This window comes from Prinia subflava, chromosome 2 (assembly GCF_021018805.1).
Source record: "Prinia subflava isolate CZ2003 ecotype Zambia chromosome 2, Cam_Psub_1.2, whole genome shotgun sequence".
Taxonomy (NCBI): domain Eukaryota; kingdom Metazoa; phylum Chordata; class Aves; order Passeriformes; family Cisticolidae; genus Prinia; species Prinia subflava.
The window spans coordinates 80808749-80826283 of record NC_086248.1 but is presented as its reverse complement, the minus strand read 5'-3'; the positions used below and the strand labels follow the sequence as shown (position 1 = coordinate 80826283).

At 35.6% G+C, this 17535-nt stretch overlaps 1 protein-coding gene across 1 annotated transcript in view; it reads right to left on the bottom strand.

Moving 5' to 3' along the window:
* MTA3 (metastasis associated 1 family member 3) overlaps window positions 1-17535 on the bottom strand; it is an 82043-nt gene that overhangs the window by 41009 nt on the left and 23499 nt on the right. Inside the window, exons 5-6 of the mRNA XM_063390774.1 lie at window positions 4669-4732; window positions 3512-3629 (exon numbers count right to left, since the gene is read on the bottom strand). Coding sequence (XP_063246844.1) covers window positions 3512-3629; window positions 4669-4732 — 182 coding nt within the window. The remainder of the gene's footprint in view (window positions 1-3511; window positions 3630-4668; window positions 4733-17535) is intronic.

The window sequence follows — 17535 nt, the reverse complement described above, 5'->3', positions numbered from 1 at the left end:
GTTTTTGTTCTAGCTTGTTTAGGGGTTTTAGCTTTGTTTATTGAAGTTACTAGTCACAGATTTTACAAGCTGTTGATCAAATACTGTAGGTGAGAGCACCACACAGCAGCTTCTGGCCATCATATGCAGAGAATCAGACACCTTGCCCCTGTACTGTGGAGTAGGGATGCTCCACAGAAACAAGATACTCCTTGCCCAAATTCATGCTCTTGATTCTCAGAGATAAACCTTTTTACTCTGGCTTTACAGAGAGAAGAATGTTACCCCATGCTGGAAACAGGTGTGAAAACAAGCTGCTACATCCACAGAATAAGCCACTGGAGAATGTGTTGTTAAAACAAAGAAAGGACATTCTTCAGCATCCTGCTAGCCAGAATTTGAGTCAGTGCTGTAGAACAGTCTCTTCTCTTCCAGCATATTTAAAGCAACTAAAAATTCTAAAAATCTTCAAGCTAGAGTGTAGACAGACTGTAACACTTGGCACTGGGATGAAAGACTTCACACAACCATAAGATCATTCAAATCTGACAACTTTTGCTCCCAAGGATGGTGACAACAAAAGTCAGAAGAGACTGCGGAAGGAAATCTGCTCTGGTCTTTCTCCAAAGTTACAGTCTTCACTAAATGTGTGATCTAAGCGATTTAGCTACACCGTTACAAAGAAATGTGGCATGGATTTACAAGGATTATGCATTTTCAACCAAATTTAAACTTCGTTTATATTTGTTTACTGCATTTGTGTAAAAGATTTATGATTCAATGTATCCTAAAGTGGAAAACCAGAAAACGGTTGAGTCTGGAAGTCTTTATCTTGACTTTAATAAACCTTTTAGTCTTTTAAAAATAGATGTTCTTTTCGTTTCAAAAATTAAAGAGCAATATAAATTTCTCCAACACACGCCTGTGGCAGGGAGAAGCAGGTATGCTGCACTGTCCAAAGTTTGACCTAATCACCAGGGTTTGCAGAGTGTTTTACTCAAGGATGCAAAAATGGCAACACCAATGCAAGGAAAAAAAAAACTATTCCCACAAAAAGCACACATAGTTGTCCTATAAACACACACAAAAAAAAAAAAAAACCAAAACAAAACCACCATAGTCTTTTCAGATAGAATGTAAGTTATCACAGTGTGGAGAAAATGCAAGCAATTTGAAGTTTTAATCTACTAGAATTCATCAGTATATTTACAACAAATTAATTCCATGCTTGTAGAATATCTTTTTACTTTTCAGGCATGTTGTGACTGGCCTTCTGAAAGCTAATCTTAACCGTCTTTAGTAATTTGAATTGGATTTATATACCAGTAACTTTGAAAATAAAACAACTGATGGTGTGTGAATATTTGATTTGTCTTTTTTTCTTTGTTTGTTTGTTTCTTTGTTTTGGAGATTTTCTGTAAATATAAAATATGCCTATCAACCACCTTCAAAAAGATATTCTTCCTTTAGATTATAGAACAAATTTTATGCATGAACAAATTCAGGAAGGCATTTTATTTTAATTTTATATCATTTAATAATGCTATCATTTGAGGATATAAACTCTGACTTGTCTGAACTGACAAGATGTTGCCTAAAGTTTCCCTTTCAATTTCAGGTGACGGCTCTACACTTTTAAAGGGTTACATAATAGAGCATAATAATTTGGAGAGCATAATAATGGAGATACAGATCACTAACCACTTTTAACGCTACAGGCTGAAAAATGTACATAAATAAAATAAGTCTTCACAGAATCCCATAGTTTCCAAATATAACTTTTGTAATCTATTAATTTTAAACATTGTTTAGATTTGTTTTCATGAAAGAAAAGGTTTGACAGTGAATGGATTAACTTCCAGGCTATCTGCTTACATAAAGACACAGTAACAGCTGAATCATCTTTTGTTTTTCCTTGGAGGTCAGAGGGCTATGGAAACATTTAGAAAAAAAAAATCAGTCGAAACTACCATAACTCAGATATTTTTATCCTCCTAAAACCAAACTCTTTTTTCCACCAGCCACTTGAAATAAGTGCAGATTAATCCAACTGAACTACTCAAGTGCTCCATGTACCAACAGATCCTTGGTTTGTGGGCAGCTTCGTGCTTCTCAGTTCTGATGGATTATTATTTCCTGCTAAAGGCAGCAAGAAGACTGCATCACTTATTGCATTTTGGGGTTAGTGGAGAGTGAGAAAAAGAAGGCAGTAAAACAGTGAAATCCTATCTTCGTGATGTACAAGAGAGATTATCTACTCATTTTAACTTAAACCAAGGATTTATCTCAAAACGTTAAAGCTCCAGAAGAACTTGGTCACTTTAGTTTAAATTAATATGGATTTTAACTTTAGAAAAAAAATCAAATAAGTAAATTTTGAACAGGAAAAAATTTCCTTTATATGTAATATTCACTATTTCATAATTAGCCTCTTTCTTTAGTAATTTAAGTAAGAAGAATTCAGTAGGAAAAGACCTCCTGCCTGGCAGACAACCCTAGCTTATGCTAGAAACCCAAAGTTCAACCAGGTACTTGGGAATGAGATCAGTACTTGCCAGTTGCCTCTCACACACGCTGAGACAGCCATTTCCACATTAGCCCTCTGGCTTTCCTCCTGAGCATATGAACATCTCCAGGACTATTTTTTCCCTATGGCAGGTACATTTTACAGCAAGAGTACCAGTGGATATAATCTAGTCATAAACCTGTTCTGAAACAAGTCTGTACACTTTATAAACAAATTTGAAATGAGTTCCTGTAGTCTATTTCTGGTCATTAAAAGAAAAGTCAGAATAATGATGCAGGTGATCTATTAAATAGCATTCATTGTAAAATAATTTGCCACTTGGAAGAAATCAAATTATTCTTGTTTTATACATTTATTAAATAAGCACTGTAGAAATTAGAAATAAGGGGGGGATTTTGTGCAACAGAAAAAGCACAGCAGCAAAAAAAATAGTAGGTCATGATGAAGAGAACACACAACATTTAAGGTTACAAATATATATATTTGGGGCATTCAGAACTCCTTGGACTTACTGCAAATGATGTTCTTCTCACACAATCCTTTCTTTTTAAAGAATAAATACCATGATTCTTGAAAATAGTATCTACAGCTAGATACTTACGAAGAAACTTTTTTCTAAAATTTAATTAACAAATACAGTTGTAAACATAACAAGACACAGCTACTCAGGCTTCTTAAATGTGATCCAAACATTAAATAAATATTTTACTTGAGATTTTGTTTAAAATAATAGTTCTATGTAGCAAAAGACTAAGGCATAGGTAGTTGTGCTAGATTATAAATAAAATTTTTAAAATATCAGTGATTTTAAAGCTATGCCAAGACTAGATAGATATAGTTGTTTCAATCCTGTCACAAATCAGACAAGATGCTTTAAAGAAAGACAGTATTTTGAAATAAGACACAAAGACCTGAATTCTCTATGCATTGTTTGCCTTAAAAGGGAAAAAAGAAATACCTTTTTCACTTATTTTACTACAATGTTATTATTTTACAAAGTATTACCTTCCACAAGCATGTCTGGCACATCTGCTTGATATCTAGGCCCCACTCTGATTTCTCCCTTGTCTGCTAAAAGCGTTTTCAGTGATGGATCATACACCAAGGAATAAAAGAAAGTATCCTAAAAAAAGAGGACATATTTGCAACAGCATAATAATTTTTAAAATTAGGTTTGCAAACTTGTAACACCTTCCATTTGGAAATTTTCATACTTTACAGAACACAGATTTGGTACATAAATCTTTATTTTATATAATACAGATGTTTAATGAGTGCTTTTAAGAGGCTAATCAAGACTTCTCTCATTGTTAGGACTTATTTCAGAACAGAGCAATAATGAAAAGATTCGTACACAAAAACATAACAATGGATTTGAAGAGGGTTGATGTTAACTGCTTTCTGAATTTAATGTTTGCACTCATTAAGTGTCTCTACCATACTAACTTTCCATTATAAATTAATCTCAAAAAAAAAAAAAAAAAACATTGTCTGTGTAAACCCTTTTCAGGCACGAAAATAGTACTGGCAAATGTGGTATAATCACAAAAGTATAGGCCAAGTCCTGCTTTCAAAAATATTTTTACTGATTATCAGTGGTTTTGTGTAGAAATTTAAAAATAAAAATATGCTAATTTCAGTTAGAAAACACTGCCCTCCTGATGTTATATTAAGACATTCCAAAGAAAAATATGTTTATTTTGATGGCATTTTGCAATCTTTAAAGTCTTGGAGGATTTTCTTCTTCTCTGGTAAAGCTAAGCATCCTAAGTATCTTCCAGAGGAAGGTGAGGAGAAACTTTCCATACAATAAAAGGGAAAAAAAAAGGAAAAAAATAAGGAGAAAAAAAAGCACTATATGAATTCTCTCTTCAGTACCCACTACAGAAAAACATCTCTATATTTTTATCTGTAAGATGTCATATTAATTACTTCAAATCAATTATTTTCTAAACACAGAGTCATAATAAACCTAACATTTAAGGTTTAATTTTGTCAGTTAAATTTTTATCCAATAATATTGTTTAAACTAGTGTTTAACAACATTTTTCTAACCTATCATCCAAGATACAATTTTCAAAGTATTGTTTGCCCATTTGTTAAAAATACTGAAAGAAAAATAAACTTATTCCAATATTTAGTTGAATAGAAATCACAATTACCTCTTTCTCCAGGTATGACAGCACAGATTCTGTCTCATTCAGAAGTGCAACGCTGCATTTTCCCCTACACAAATATAAGCAAGAACAGTTACTTCGTAAAAAGTTCAAATTTCAAGTAAAGAGTTACTTAAAAGAAAACACTCTAGATATACTTAAAAGTTCTACACTAAAAGTATAAAAACATTAAAATATATAAAAATGAGCATTGCCATACTTTAATAATACCAACATTAACATAAAAGCAAGAAAACAAATTGCTGTATTGATCTGAGCATTCAAATGCATTAGAATTTCACCAAACTGGGAAATAGTTTCAGTAGTGGAGAAGCAAAAAAAGAAGAGGTACAACAGCAATCAATAAATATTCACACAATTAATAAAAAGGCCTGGATGAAAGAAACATCACCACCAAGAGAGTTATCTACAATAAGTTCAGTGCATAATTTGAAAACAACCCAAACTAGAAAGAATATAAGGCTTTACTTTTCAGGCTGTAAAAACAAAGCACTTTTCTCATTTGAATGGAAATATTTTTAATAATGAATCATGGCCACATTAAAATGCTAATGACCACACTTCCCTGCAGGCTCTTGTTGCTCAGTAGTGGCACAGACCTGCCCATGTGCAACACAAGTAGTCGATTCAATGGGACTTTGACCCCACCACTCTCATCCCCATCTCCCCCAGCATTGCCTTGCCTCAAATACCTCTGTCTCCAGCTTCTCTGCAAATAACCTGCAGAATTATTTTTAACAAATGGTATTTTAAGGAAACACTCAAAGATGTGGATGAAAAATGTCAAGTGTGCTGAATCACCTTGCAAGCAACTCGCATTTTTATCTTATAATTTAGAGCTGAACTACCATTTTCTATATATGTGTGTATATGTTTATATATATATATATATATATATGAAGATATATTTATTGCCCCTTACATACAGCACCTTGTATTTCATGCACCAAATTTTTACCCAGTTTAGTTGGTACTTGCCAGGAGATTCCTATGGCCTTATACATCCAGCTACAGGAGCTATGCCCAGAACACCCATCTCCCCTCATGGAACAGACCAGAATACAAATAGAGAAAGAGTAATTGTTTGCAGAGACGTTCTTGATTTTTATTGTAAAAATTTGTCATTCTGTCAGGGAGTGCTGACTAAGCTCAACCAGAGGCATTAGAAGCCAATTGCTAATGGCTGATCATTAAGTGAACAAACCCTGCTAATGTCTTATTCATTGCCACATCCTGGGAAAGGGGGGTAAGCCACACATTACTGCCCTGAACTTCTCTTCATTGTCATACCTGTCAGGAGAACCACACCACCAAAGAAAAATGGTGCCAAGAGGGGGGAAGAAAAGTCTGACCACAACAGCAGGGGAAAATCCTCCTGCAGCAGAGCAGGAGGAAACCTTCTAGATACCTCTTCATGTCTTTCTTTGAAGGTTGTCTTGAAACTTGTGGCCTTGATAATTCCAGAGCATTCTAAAAATTAATTGTGTTGTAGCACGAAGTCAGTTTTCCAACTTTATGTTAATATTTTATTGGGTTTTTTTTTTAATGTAAAAACCTAATCAGTTTACCTTTCCAGTGTGCTTGTATTCCATACAGCTCTTCATACAGAGTATGCTCTCTCTCTCCACTGCAGCCTGCCCTTATTTTTAAATTCTAATTACCACAGAGGCATCCATTGCTCCACTGCCATCATGGCTACAAAAGTATTTTGTTGACCAACCTCGTCTTTTATTGCTGGTTCATTTAAAAATTCATTTTATTTCATTAAGATACAAGATTAGTCCAGCATGCACCCAGTTGTGAGTGAATTTCTATTTGATGCCACACTTCTTTGTACAGCAGTTTAACCACCTAATGGCTGGAGTCACACAGAGGTAACATTTTGTATGCATATATGATCTCTCACATGCACTGACTTGTTTCTCAGTGTAGACAATACTAGACCTACAGTAGATACTAAAATAAAAATACAACAAAATTCACATTTGAAAACAGGTAAATTAGACAAGTCTTTCTACTTTTGATTTTCTATATTACAATCACCCGTTTCTGTAATGTAGAAACCTGCAATACTTCATATAGGTGATTTAGAACCTACCAAATTCATAAAAGCCTACTGTTTACAAAACTCCTCCTCTCTTTCTTTCCCATCAGAGGAAAAGCTTCTCTGTCTAGTTGCAAATACTCTGGTGGGTTGAACCAAGCACCTAGTTCATGTGTCCAGCACCCCTCAATCAGGGATGCTAAGGAAATAACTTAAGTGAATATCAATTAGCAGGAATATGCCCCTTAATATTCTCCAACCACCATTGCACTTGTCACCTGTTCTTCAGTACTAATAATCAAATGCTCTGGAGAAAAAGTTAATGTCATTTAAACAACGTTAGAACGTGACTTGGGAGTTAGTTCTTTAAGGGATGTATCTGAAAATCCAGAACTTCTGTGGATAAAAAAATAATATTTTCCTCCTTACAGTGTTCTGGAGATTTATTCCTTAATGTTTTTAAATTATTTCAGATAATTGGGCCAGATAGATCTGTATCAAATAAATAATATAACAGCATGAAATCTGACTGTTCCAAACCAGACAGAGAAAAGAAAGGGGGAGCTAGCTACCTACAAAAACAAATGAAAGAGTATATGCTGCATTTAGCAGATGATAAAATCTCTTACACACCAAAATATTTTTATACTCTCTTCTTTTGGAAATCCTACTGTCTTTATATTTTGTGTATTATATAGATTAGTGGCACACAATGCCACAGGTTCATTGTTCTGTTGGAATCTCCTGCCTGAAACATGTCACTAAACTGAACTCAGGTAAAATTTACAAAGAATTGCTGAGCTTTTTAAAAATTACATAAATAAATAGAGTTGTCTACTATTTTTCCACATATGAAACCTTCTTCCTCTTATGTAACTGATTCCCTGATTTAAGCTGTATTCCTCCAACAAGCAGCATTCTTGACTGAACTGGTATCATGAAGGTGAATTATTAGTTAATTCAGTTAATTAGTTATCAGAAGGTCTCTATGTTAAAATGGCATGTCTGATCTTGACCTTTTTCTCAAATTAAAAATATTCAGAATTTTTTTTTACTTCATACAGAATTAGGCAAAATATATCTTGTAGGAATGCTGAAGGAAAGTTTAAGCAACTTCAGCAATGCATAAATAACAGTAAACAAAAAAGTAAGTTAGCTTTTATGTCCTCATTACAACTTAATTTTGATGAGATTCAGTTGTACCTTCAGAATCCTTTGTGCTCTTAGATGTACTTCATATTTAAATTGGTCACAAATAAAGAGTTGTTACATGGAGCTGACAACAATGCCAACAAAACTTATTATATAATTAAATCAGCCAGCAACAAAAAGTAATTTAGAGGTCTTGCAATAAAAGGAGACAATAAAACTCGCCTTCAAATATATGCTCATGGTATTGCCAGCTTCTATCATATAAACCTCTTAGGATACAATTTCTTCTCCTGTCCTAGTAACCAGCGCCACAACGCATAACTTTTTTCTTTAAAGCATTAATCATGTGAAAGCTTTTTTCACATGCTACACCTTCCTTCACTCTCATTTGTTAGAAGCTTTACTCTGCTTGTAAATTGTTTTGTATGTTCCAGGTGACCTCACCAGTGAGTTTGCAATTCCTGATCATTTACACCCATCAGCTAAGGGATGCCTGACAAGCTATTTTTCCATGCCTACTGCCTACTTCCATACCTCAGGGAAGCCCTTCTGTTACAATACAGAAATGAGACTCATTCTCTCTCCAGAAGAAAAACAAAACTTTAGTTCCAAAATGCCTTAATGATTTTTGTAGGAAAGAATCTCTTCAACAGTCCTAGCAAAAACCCAAGACCACACAGTTCCAAAACCAAAACTCTAAAATCTACAGCCAAAACCTCAAAGCATAGAGACACACTAATGAGGATCAAAAGGAAATGGTGAGAAATACTTGTTATCATGGTAGATAAAAGTCTCATTGCTGGGAACATAAGGATTTGTTCCCCCTTCCCCCCACCCTTGTTCTATGGAACTACTTTTCCTGGGATGCGTGGGAGGCTGTTTACTGTGGAACACAGAAAGGAGAATTAAATTCTAAAAAATAAATGACAGCTTTGTGAGACACTCATAGGTCAGACTGTCTTGGACAACTCAACATGGAGCTCACGAAGATCAACCCTCTACATGAGATGTTGGTTACTGTGCCAGTCCTGAAGGAGAGATTTCACAGCTGAGGTAAAACCTAAGAGAGCCTGAAAACTAAAGATAAAAACTTGCCATGTTTCAGTAAGACCCAAGAGAGGAGTGAAAAATGTGGGAACTTCAGACAAGAATGTGACAACAATAATTAGTTAGATGGGAGAAGGACAAGACTGCCCTTAGTAATCTGTTACATGAAGGTAAAAGATGATAAGCAGCTCAAGAATTTATGTAGCATGAAAAAAGGCTGCACCAAGATTAGTATGCCACACAATGTTATGAAAAGATTTGAATATAGTCTGGTTAAACAACCTACAGCAAAACACCAAATTGCCCAGAAGATACACTGAAATGCCTTCTTGTTTGCACAGTCCAGGTAATTGTTCCTTAATGAGCTTTTTCTTAAAGTAATCAAAAATACAGATTAAAATCTTTATCAAAATCTTAAAAAGCTGATGCAAAAACTTATATTTTAAAACTACCAAAATTAATCAAAATCGGCAGCAACTGCCTTATCTTTTACGGTGTCTGTTCACTTCAGCCCTAACTTTTAAACCAGTGGAAGCCTCTACAATTCCTGTTCTGCTGTTCTTGCAGGCTATTTCTTCATGTTTTCACGAGCTAAGTAAAACAGTCCATGAGACACATTTTTTTTTTTAAATAAGGATTTCTTGGAAGAGGAGGTATGAAAAAAAATACAGAAAGAAAATCCAAGAAATAAAATACTCCTGCCTTTTAACCAGTATGAATTATAGGAATGGAAAAGGCAACTTCATGGATTCAGTACCACACCAACAAAACCTCCTAGTGGGATGTGGATGTAGCCTGGGTGACAATGCACTTCAAGAACTCTCAGAACTCACTGCTCTGGGTTCCCACCGAGTCTATGAAACTTGATATGCACTGCTAACTCAGATATAAGCTTAAAAAAAAAAAAATATGCAGGCATGACTCCAGAGACTTGGAAATAACAGTTATTAATTGCCACCCTGAAAACAACAGAATTATAGTGGATAATTTTGGATAATATTTGATATATACCAATTGTATCTTGATGATCTGCATTAAGAAATGTTAGTGTCTCAGAAGACACTTGGAACACAGAAGCATGAGTCACTAGCTAGACAGTCTGAGAACAAAATAACAGTAAAGAATATTAGGAAATATTATGCTTGTGAGAAAAATCTGATATGATTTTAACATGTGTTGTTACTTCAGTGTTACTTCAATCAGAGATTAAACTGAAAAGAAGGTGCATAATGAAGAAGGGTAGAAAGGAGCAGGTGCAGGAGTAGAACTCCAGAGTCTTCTTTCGCACATCCAACATAATGAGAAAAAAGGGAGGGAGAAGTACAGACATTGAGAAAAGGAGGAGAGAGCTACCTGAAATCACAATACTTTTTTTCCTGAACTGTCTTAAATGAGAAAGTGTTTTGAAGATTTCCAATCAAACATCCACTTGGAGCCAAGTCTTGATCGCTTACAAGCAGCCTACACTGCAACGATCATCACCAAACCACAGAGTGGGAACTGTGGAGCCCAAAGAGCTTTCACTAATTATATGAAATTGATTCCCTGGTCATGGCAAGCCAATACTAAGAGTACTTGTGTATTTTACTTTGAAGCACAGTTTAAGGGGCACAGTGATGCTGACAGACACAAACCAGTGTCTTTATAGCAAATTTCAAGTTCTTGAGACTACAAAGAGATTAACTGGGGAGCAAGCCATTGCATAATGCTAAAAAAATAAAAACATCATCATAGTGATTTAAACCTGTAATAGATCCCTAACCACAATTTGACTTTTAAAATAGTCAATCAATATCTAGAACTGACAAAAAACATCTGCATTGCATTGATTCATAATTAATTGGTTCAAGTTTTTCTCTGTTCATTTACAGAGCCATCTCAAATACGGGGAATAAAACCCAAACAAAAAATATTTGATACTACTGGGATCTGTGCCTCTGACAAAATAATACCAATCTTCTAAAGAGTACAAGATTGTCTATCTGGGGCCAAAATATAAATCAATAAACTTGATATTATCTGATTAACACATGTTTGATCAAATAAAATTAAAAATGGAATGCACAGCATAGTGATTTATGCACATGAACTAGTTAATGCCTGGCATCTAAACATGTGCATAGATCAACAGGATTTTGATACTGCATGTGACTTTTAGTTAAAAATTTCAGAGTTTTAACTTTAATTAGAGCTGGAGTGCTAATTTTGTGCATTCCAAATCGGTAAGATTTACAGACAGTCTCCTGAAGTAATCGTGCACAACTGACATGGATTTAAAAGCAATTAAAAGGTAAATATTTTCTCAATGTGGCCACAGTAAAACTATACATTTTGATATCTGAAAACAAGAGTAACAGCAGAGGTACTTTCTGTAAACTGGAAATTGCATTGTTGCAAACTTAAGTCATTGATTTTTTTTCTCTAGAGATTAATTCATGCTAAAAGTAAAAGAATTGTTGCCTTTTAGCACAGCAGCAGTGATGCACATGAACTGAACAAAACCACAGGAGGCTGGTTAGGAATGATTTTCCATACAATCATGAAACCATTTAGGTTGGAGAACACCTTTAAGAACATCAAGTCCATTAGAAGCTGCCCAGCTCAGAAGCAACAAACATCACTCCATGCAACTGAAAGTAAAAGTTTTGCACCTTATAAAAGGCTCCTACTTTGTAATTATTCCCACTACAGGGAAATATGTACTGATTTTCAGATATTCAAGTGACATTTTTCCACTGACGAATACACTTTTTCTTACACTGTTACTAGTACTGGCTATTGACCACATACAGAACCAGGATTCTGTCCTAAACTGAATTTTCATTTTAATTCAAGTAAAAATAATTTGAATTCTGTTGGAGAAGAAAAAAAAGAAGAAAATAGTGAAACATGCTTCAAAAGTCCCTTTGCTCCAAATAAACTCAGTCCAGTAGGGAAGAATACCTTGCTTAAGAATCTAAATGATTAGGCAGGCACATGCCTATGCAAAACAAATTCACTCCTTAACCACACTGATTTATGCCAGAAAACAATCAGGCTTATAAGGTTCATAGTAAGCTTTTAAAAAGTAGCTAAAATTTGTATATATACTCATACACACGGTATGCAGAAACATCTAGTTTGTCAGGAATGCCAAAACTAGAAATCCAGAGGTAATACCATTAAATTCTAAAGTGCCCTGTCTTGAAAACCCACTAAAATGCCATATCTGTGTTGAGCTTCAGACCATTTGTTATGTTTTGAGTGAAGGAATCCCACATTCAGAAAAAACTTATTTCTTTACATGTTAGTTTTATCACTTAACTTTCTTTTTTGCTGTTCTTCTTCATGATCTCATGAAGACTCACTAATATTGATGCTTCAAACAACTGAGTCATTTGTAACACATCTAAACTTTTCTGCTGTGTCTACAAAGTGGTACCAATCAAAGTCTCTCTAGTCTACCCAAAAGTGAGGTACAATTTAACAACCAAAAACACAACCACCAAAATAACAAAAAACACCATCACCAAACAAACAATTAAGATGACTAAAACACCAACTGAAAAAAAAATAATACTGTGTTCTGAATTCTATTAATGATCAAAATAATGTCAAAAGAGGGAAACCAAGGTTCTTACAGACTGGTACTTTAGAAGTTTCAGTACAGTTTTTGTACCTTTACATGTAAAAACATCCAGAGGGTACAAATTTCTTAATAAAAATTGAAGAACTCTTCTCATGATCTAACTATTTGGATGCTCTTTAATGTCACATATGCATAGGCATTTTGCAAAAATACTCACATTCCCCCCAATCACATTAATCAGCTTCTAATAAAACCATCTTATGCAATCACAATTTTTAAAAGGCTCATGAAATCCTTTCTGTGTTGGAACAGAAGTTAAAAACCAAGACAAGATCATCTTAAGATGGTTTTGAGGGTTCTTTTCTTGCTTTTGCCTTTTGTTTGTCAGTTTAAAAAATAAAGGATACAGGTAAGAATATTTCAGAACCAATGCTCAGAAAGTTTTTCTTTCATAGGTGCATAGAAAACTTGAATTTGCTGTTTATGCCAAGCAACAAATAGAATTCTCTAAAAAACAAACAATTTATCCAATTTCAGATTGAATACATACTCCCCATTAAAGATAAGGGTATAAATTCACTACAGCTATTTGAAAAAGACCCATCATGACAAACATCTACATAATGCATTGATATCCTACACGTGTAAAATGAAATGCAAGAAACAGAATAGTATTTTCTTTTTTTTCTGAAGAAGGTGGAGGTTTTTATTGCAGTATAAAGCAGTCCAAAAGATTCACACCTGCTTTTATTATGAAATCTCAAAATGCCAGGCTTATGTATGCTTTACAAAAACTTAAAGTATAATCATCTTCTTACATAAAAACTCTACAACCCTAAGACTGGAACACCAAATAAGCAAACAAGAAATAAGCAGAGATATTGAAATGGTAAGATGAACCTTGATGTATAAATAAATTCTTCTACACAATTTGTAAAAAATATTTGACTTTAGAGCAATTACAAATGAACTTAGAACCAAATTGATCTTTTACAACAATATAAACATGTTTAATAACTATTAACTCTTGATAGTTTAAGAATGAAAAATAACATTAAAGCCCAAATCACAAGTCAGATAACCCAATGCATCTCCAATAAGAACCATTTCCAGATTTTTATACAACAATCCACTTTTACCACATGGTAAAGTTTTATGGTGAATTTTGCGACATCGGCAGATAATTTCAACTTTCTGACAACTTCCACCATTCTTCCCCCTGTAACTTTTCATGCCTTTTCAAAATGCTGTATTTGGTAATGCTCAAACCTCTGAAACCCCGAGTACACAGCACTGGCTCAACTCAACCCTCTGTGGGACGGGGGAGACCTTACAGGAGCCACCTGCACCAACCCCGGGTGCAGTCACAGTGTGACATTAATGAAGGAGAGTGGCTCAGGGAGGGTGGCTGGCAGGACAACTGTGACAAGGACATGGGGGAAACAGAGCCTGGCAAAACTGCAACACGCAGGGATTAGGAAGGAAGGAGATAATCCACTGGATGGGGTCTTACTGCCTGCACACATTTGAACAGACAGGAGAGGCGATAATTTCACTTCTAACTTGACAAGCAGGCAGGAAGGTAACAAGCCCTGTCTTTGATCCCCAGACCAATACATGAGCTTGCTCTGTGCCACACACCGTGACTCCAGAACAAGCTAGGCAATTCCACCTCCTGAAACACATTCCACTGCAAGAACTCTGTCCACAATGCATCATTGCTACATTTAATTACTACACTACCCAGTTTCTAAATTCTTTTCTAAATCTGGCTCTTTGGGGTTTTTCTATGCCAAAACTTATGCTGCTTCCTAAAGCTACTGAAATGGCAGAGTGATATCTAATTTAAAGGGGAGCCAAGATGAAGTCTAAAAAAATCCCAGCATTTCTACCAAAACAAATTACATATCAAAACAGTTACATATAATGCATATATAACAACACAAAAATATCAGAATGAGGGATGAAATTGTATTTTGTTAATACGAGAGCAAACAAATTACATCAGAATTATTCAAATTCCAGAGTTGTAGACCAAAAAGCTCCAGAATTAGACATGAACATCAAAGAAATCTAACCCACTAAAATACTGCAAGGTAACTCAACTATGAAGTAAACAGCAACAGGTTTGTAAATGAGACATCACTGTATTTGGAATTGTGAATTAAAACAAAAGTAATCTTAGAGATGGGGGTTTTTTGGAGGGGAAGAGGTATAATTTCCTCTGCCATTCAGTCTGAAAAACCTAAAAAGGGTAAAGTTAAGAAAAGAAGAAAGAAAAACAAAAGCAGTAAAACCTTATTAGTAAAAACTAAATAAAAACATACTAGGTAAAATTCTTTTACTCCTTCAATTACAACAAAAACGGCAATTAGTCTCAGACGCTTTTCTTGGCTGAAGATGTCGGGAAATGCTCAAGACCTGTAGCTGTCAAAAACCTCCTCCATTCTCTTAAAATTGACTTGAACTTTCTCCTCTTCCTTCCAGAGGGGTTGAGGCTTTGTGCTCTTACTCTTGAGAGAGCTGATCTCCAACCTCCACGCTATACCACTGTACCCTTTACTCCTGTAAATCTAGCTCTTCCTAAGGGCTAAAACTGTAGGTGCTTAGAGCAAAGGCCCACATGATGGAGCTACCCTGATTTTTATTGCACAAATATCCCCTAGCTTTCTATATGAAGGCAAAACTGGCTTGGCAGAGAATGTCATTGAACCTGACTTCAGCAAGCCTGCGGGGCTCCAGTGTCCTTCAAGCAGACTGGAAACATACGGAATGGACAGGTAGGCAATAACCACTGGACTGGAAAGGCTGTGGGGAGTGATACAAAGTCCAGCTGGCAGCTGGTTACTGGGGGTATCCCCCAATTGCTGACCCTGGGAAAAACAGTTTAATACCTTTATTAACCTGGATACTCTTTAAACAAGTCTGCAGATGCTATTAAAGTGAATTTGTTCACTCTTGAGGCATGACAACTAAAAGGAGAAATTCTACTGCTTTGTTCAATTCGCTAATGAAAAGATAGGTAACTAAGATGGCACCAGGCTCCTTTCAGAGAAGCACAGCGATAGGACACAGGGTAATAGACTAAGTTTCAATAAGTAAAATCCCCAATAGATGACAGGGGGAAAAAATCACAACAGTCATCAAACACCAAAACAGACAACCAGAGAAGCTGTGATATCTGCATCCTTGAGTATTCTGGAATACTTGGATGGAAGGAAGCTGGAGGAGTGCCACCTTCTCAGTATTTCTATCCCCTTTAGAGGACAAGCCAATTAATAGAAGTTAAGAAAACTACTGACAATCACAGAATGTGAACACTAGTAAGTTAAAGAGCTAAGTAAGGAATACTTTATAGTGTATTTGCCTGCCCGTTTCTTTTTGAAGAGTTTTAAAACATTGAAACATCAAGCTTGTTCCAGCATTTGTCTGGTAAGGGTCTGAGTAACACATGACAGCACAGTCCTACAACATTCATCTATTCTGAAAAGTAGATGCAAGTCATCACTCTGCTTTTGGCTGCTCTTCTGTGTGGCATGTACTGTGAATTCACATGTTTTCCTGCCTTCTTTGTGAACTATGTACTGAAAAACCTCTATTGTATTTGCTCCCTGAGTTGTGAGGTGAGAAGACATTTACAATACTCCTTCTTTCTATGTAATCTTCTTCTGCAAGGAGAACACCTTATTTCAATATCTAAATGTCAAAGTAAGTAAAAGAAACTGCACAGGATTATTATCTCCATGCTGTAGTTGGAGCAGCAGAAAATTGACAGTTAAATGACTTGCTCAAAGTCAGAACAAGTACCTGAATAAAGCACAAGAAATTAATACAAAAATTTCCAACTTCCAGTTTTTGTGTTGTCAGCAGAGAGATAAGCAACATCTCATCTCTGTGATGCCCAGTGGCAAGACCCAAGGGAATGACTTCAAGTTGTGTCAAGGGAGATTTAGGCTGGATATTAGAAAAAGGTTCTTCACCCAGAGGGTGGCTGGGCACCAGAACAGCTCCCCAGGGAAGTGGTCACAGCACCCAGCCTGACAGAGTTCAAGAAGTGTTTGGAAAATGCTCTCAGGCACATGGTGTGACTCTTGGAGAGGGTGCTGTGCAGGGCCAGGAGTTGGACTCAGTGATGCTTGTGGGTCCATTCCAACACAGAATATTCTGTGATTATGTGTTTTGCCAATAAGAGAGAAAATAAATATGCACATACAACGTGCTTCTCCTGTTGGACAAAATATATCTTTTTTGGTAAAAAAAGCTTCTAGATGTTAATGGTCTGAAATAGCTGGGGGCAAGCCGGATGTAATGAGAAAATGAAAATTCCTTAAGAATGCTATGTAAGAATGTATTTTTTCATACTAAATTAGACTCCCTCCTGTCACTGTGCTATTTCTTTTCCATTTCTAGATTCATCATACCCTCATCCCAACACAAAATAAGTTTTCCTGACTGCTAAATAGAAGATGACATGAGCACCTACGTCACTTACTGAAAGAAGTCAACAAACATTTTTTGAGCTTTATCAATCCTCTTCCTACATTAGCATTAAAGGCAATTTAAAACAATACTTGAAATGTTTATGCAACATTTAGCCAAACTCAGTCATGACTTCTTCACATTTACTGAGGTTGGGGTAATTTTAATTTTACATGCATGCTGTCCTAAACTGCAGGTCTGACCAGTCAGTCACTGCCTCCTTTCCAAACGCATCTGCTGTTTTCCAGGCCAGACAAAATGGTTAAGATTCCTTTGGCCAGCAGAAAAACTAAAAACGTTAGCTTTTCCGAAGTAGTAACAGCCTGACATTCCACCAAATTATCAACTGATGCTATCAATTGGCAAACCAGAGCTCTGAGACTCTTGAAATTTCTAAGGTTCAAACATCAAGTAACAAAAAACAAAGGTGCTTTCAAAGCAGTTCATGGGAAAACCTGGCCCAACTCAGCTAAGAGCAATGACACCCTTTTGCAAGGCTGAAGCAGCCCAGCAGATGGGTTACCAGCAGGCAATCCACCCAGCAGAACACACACATAAATTG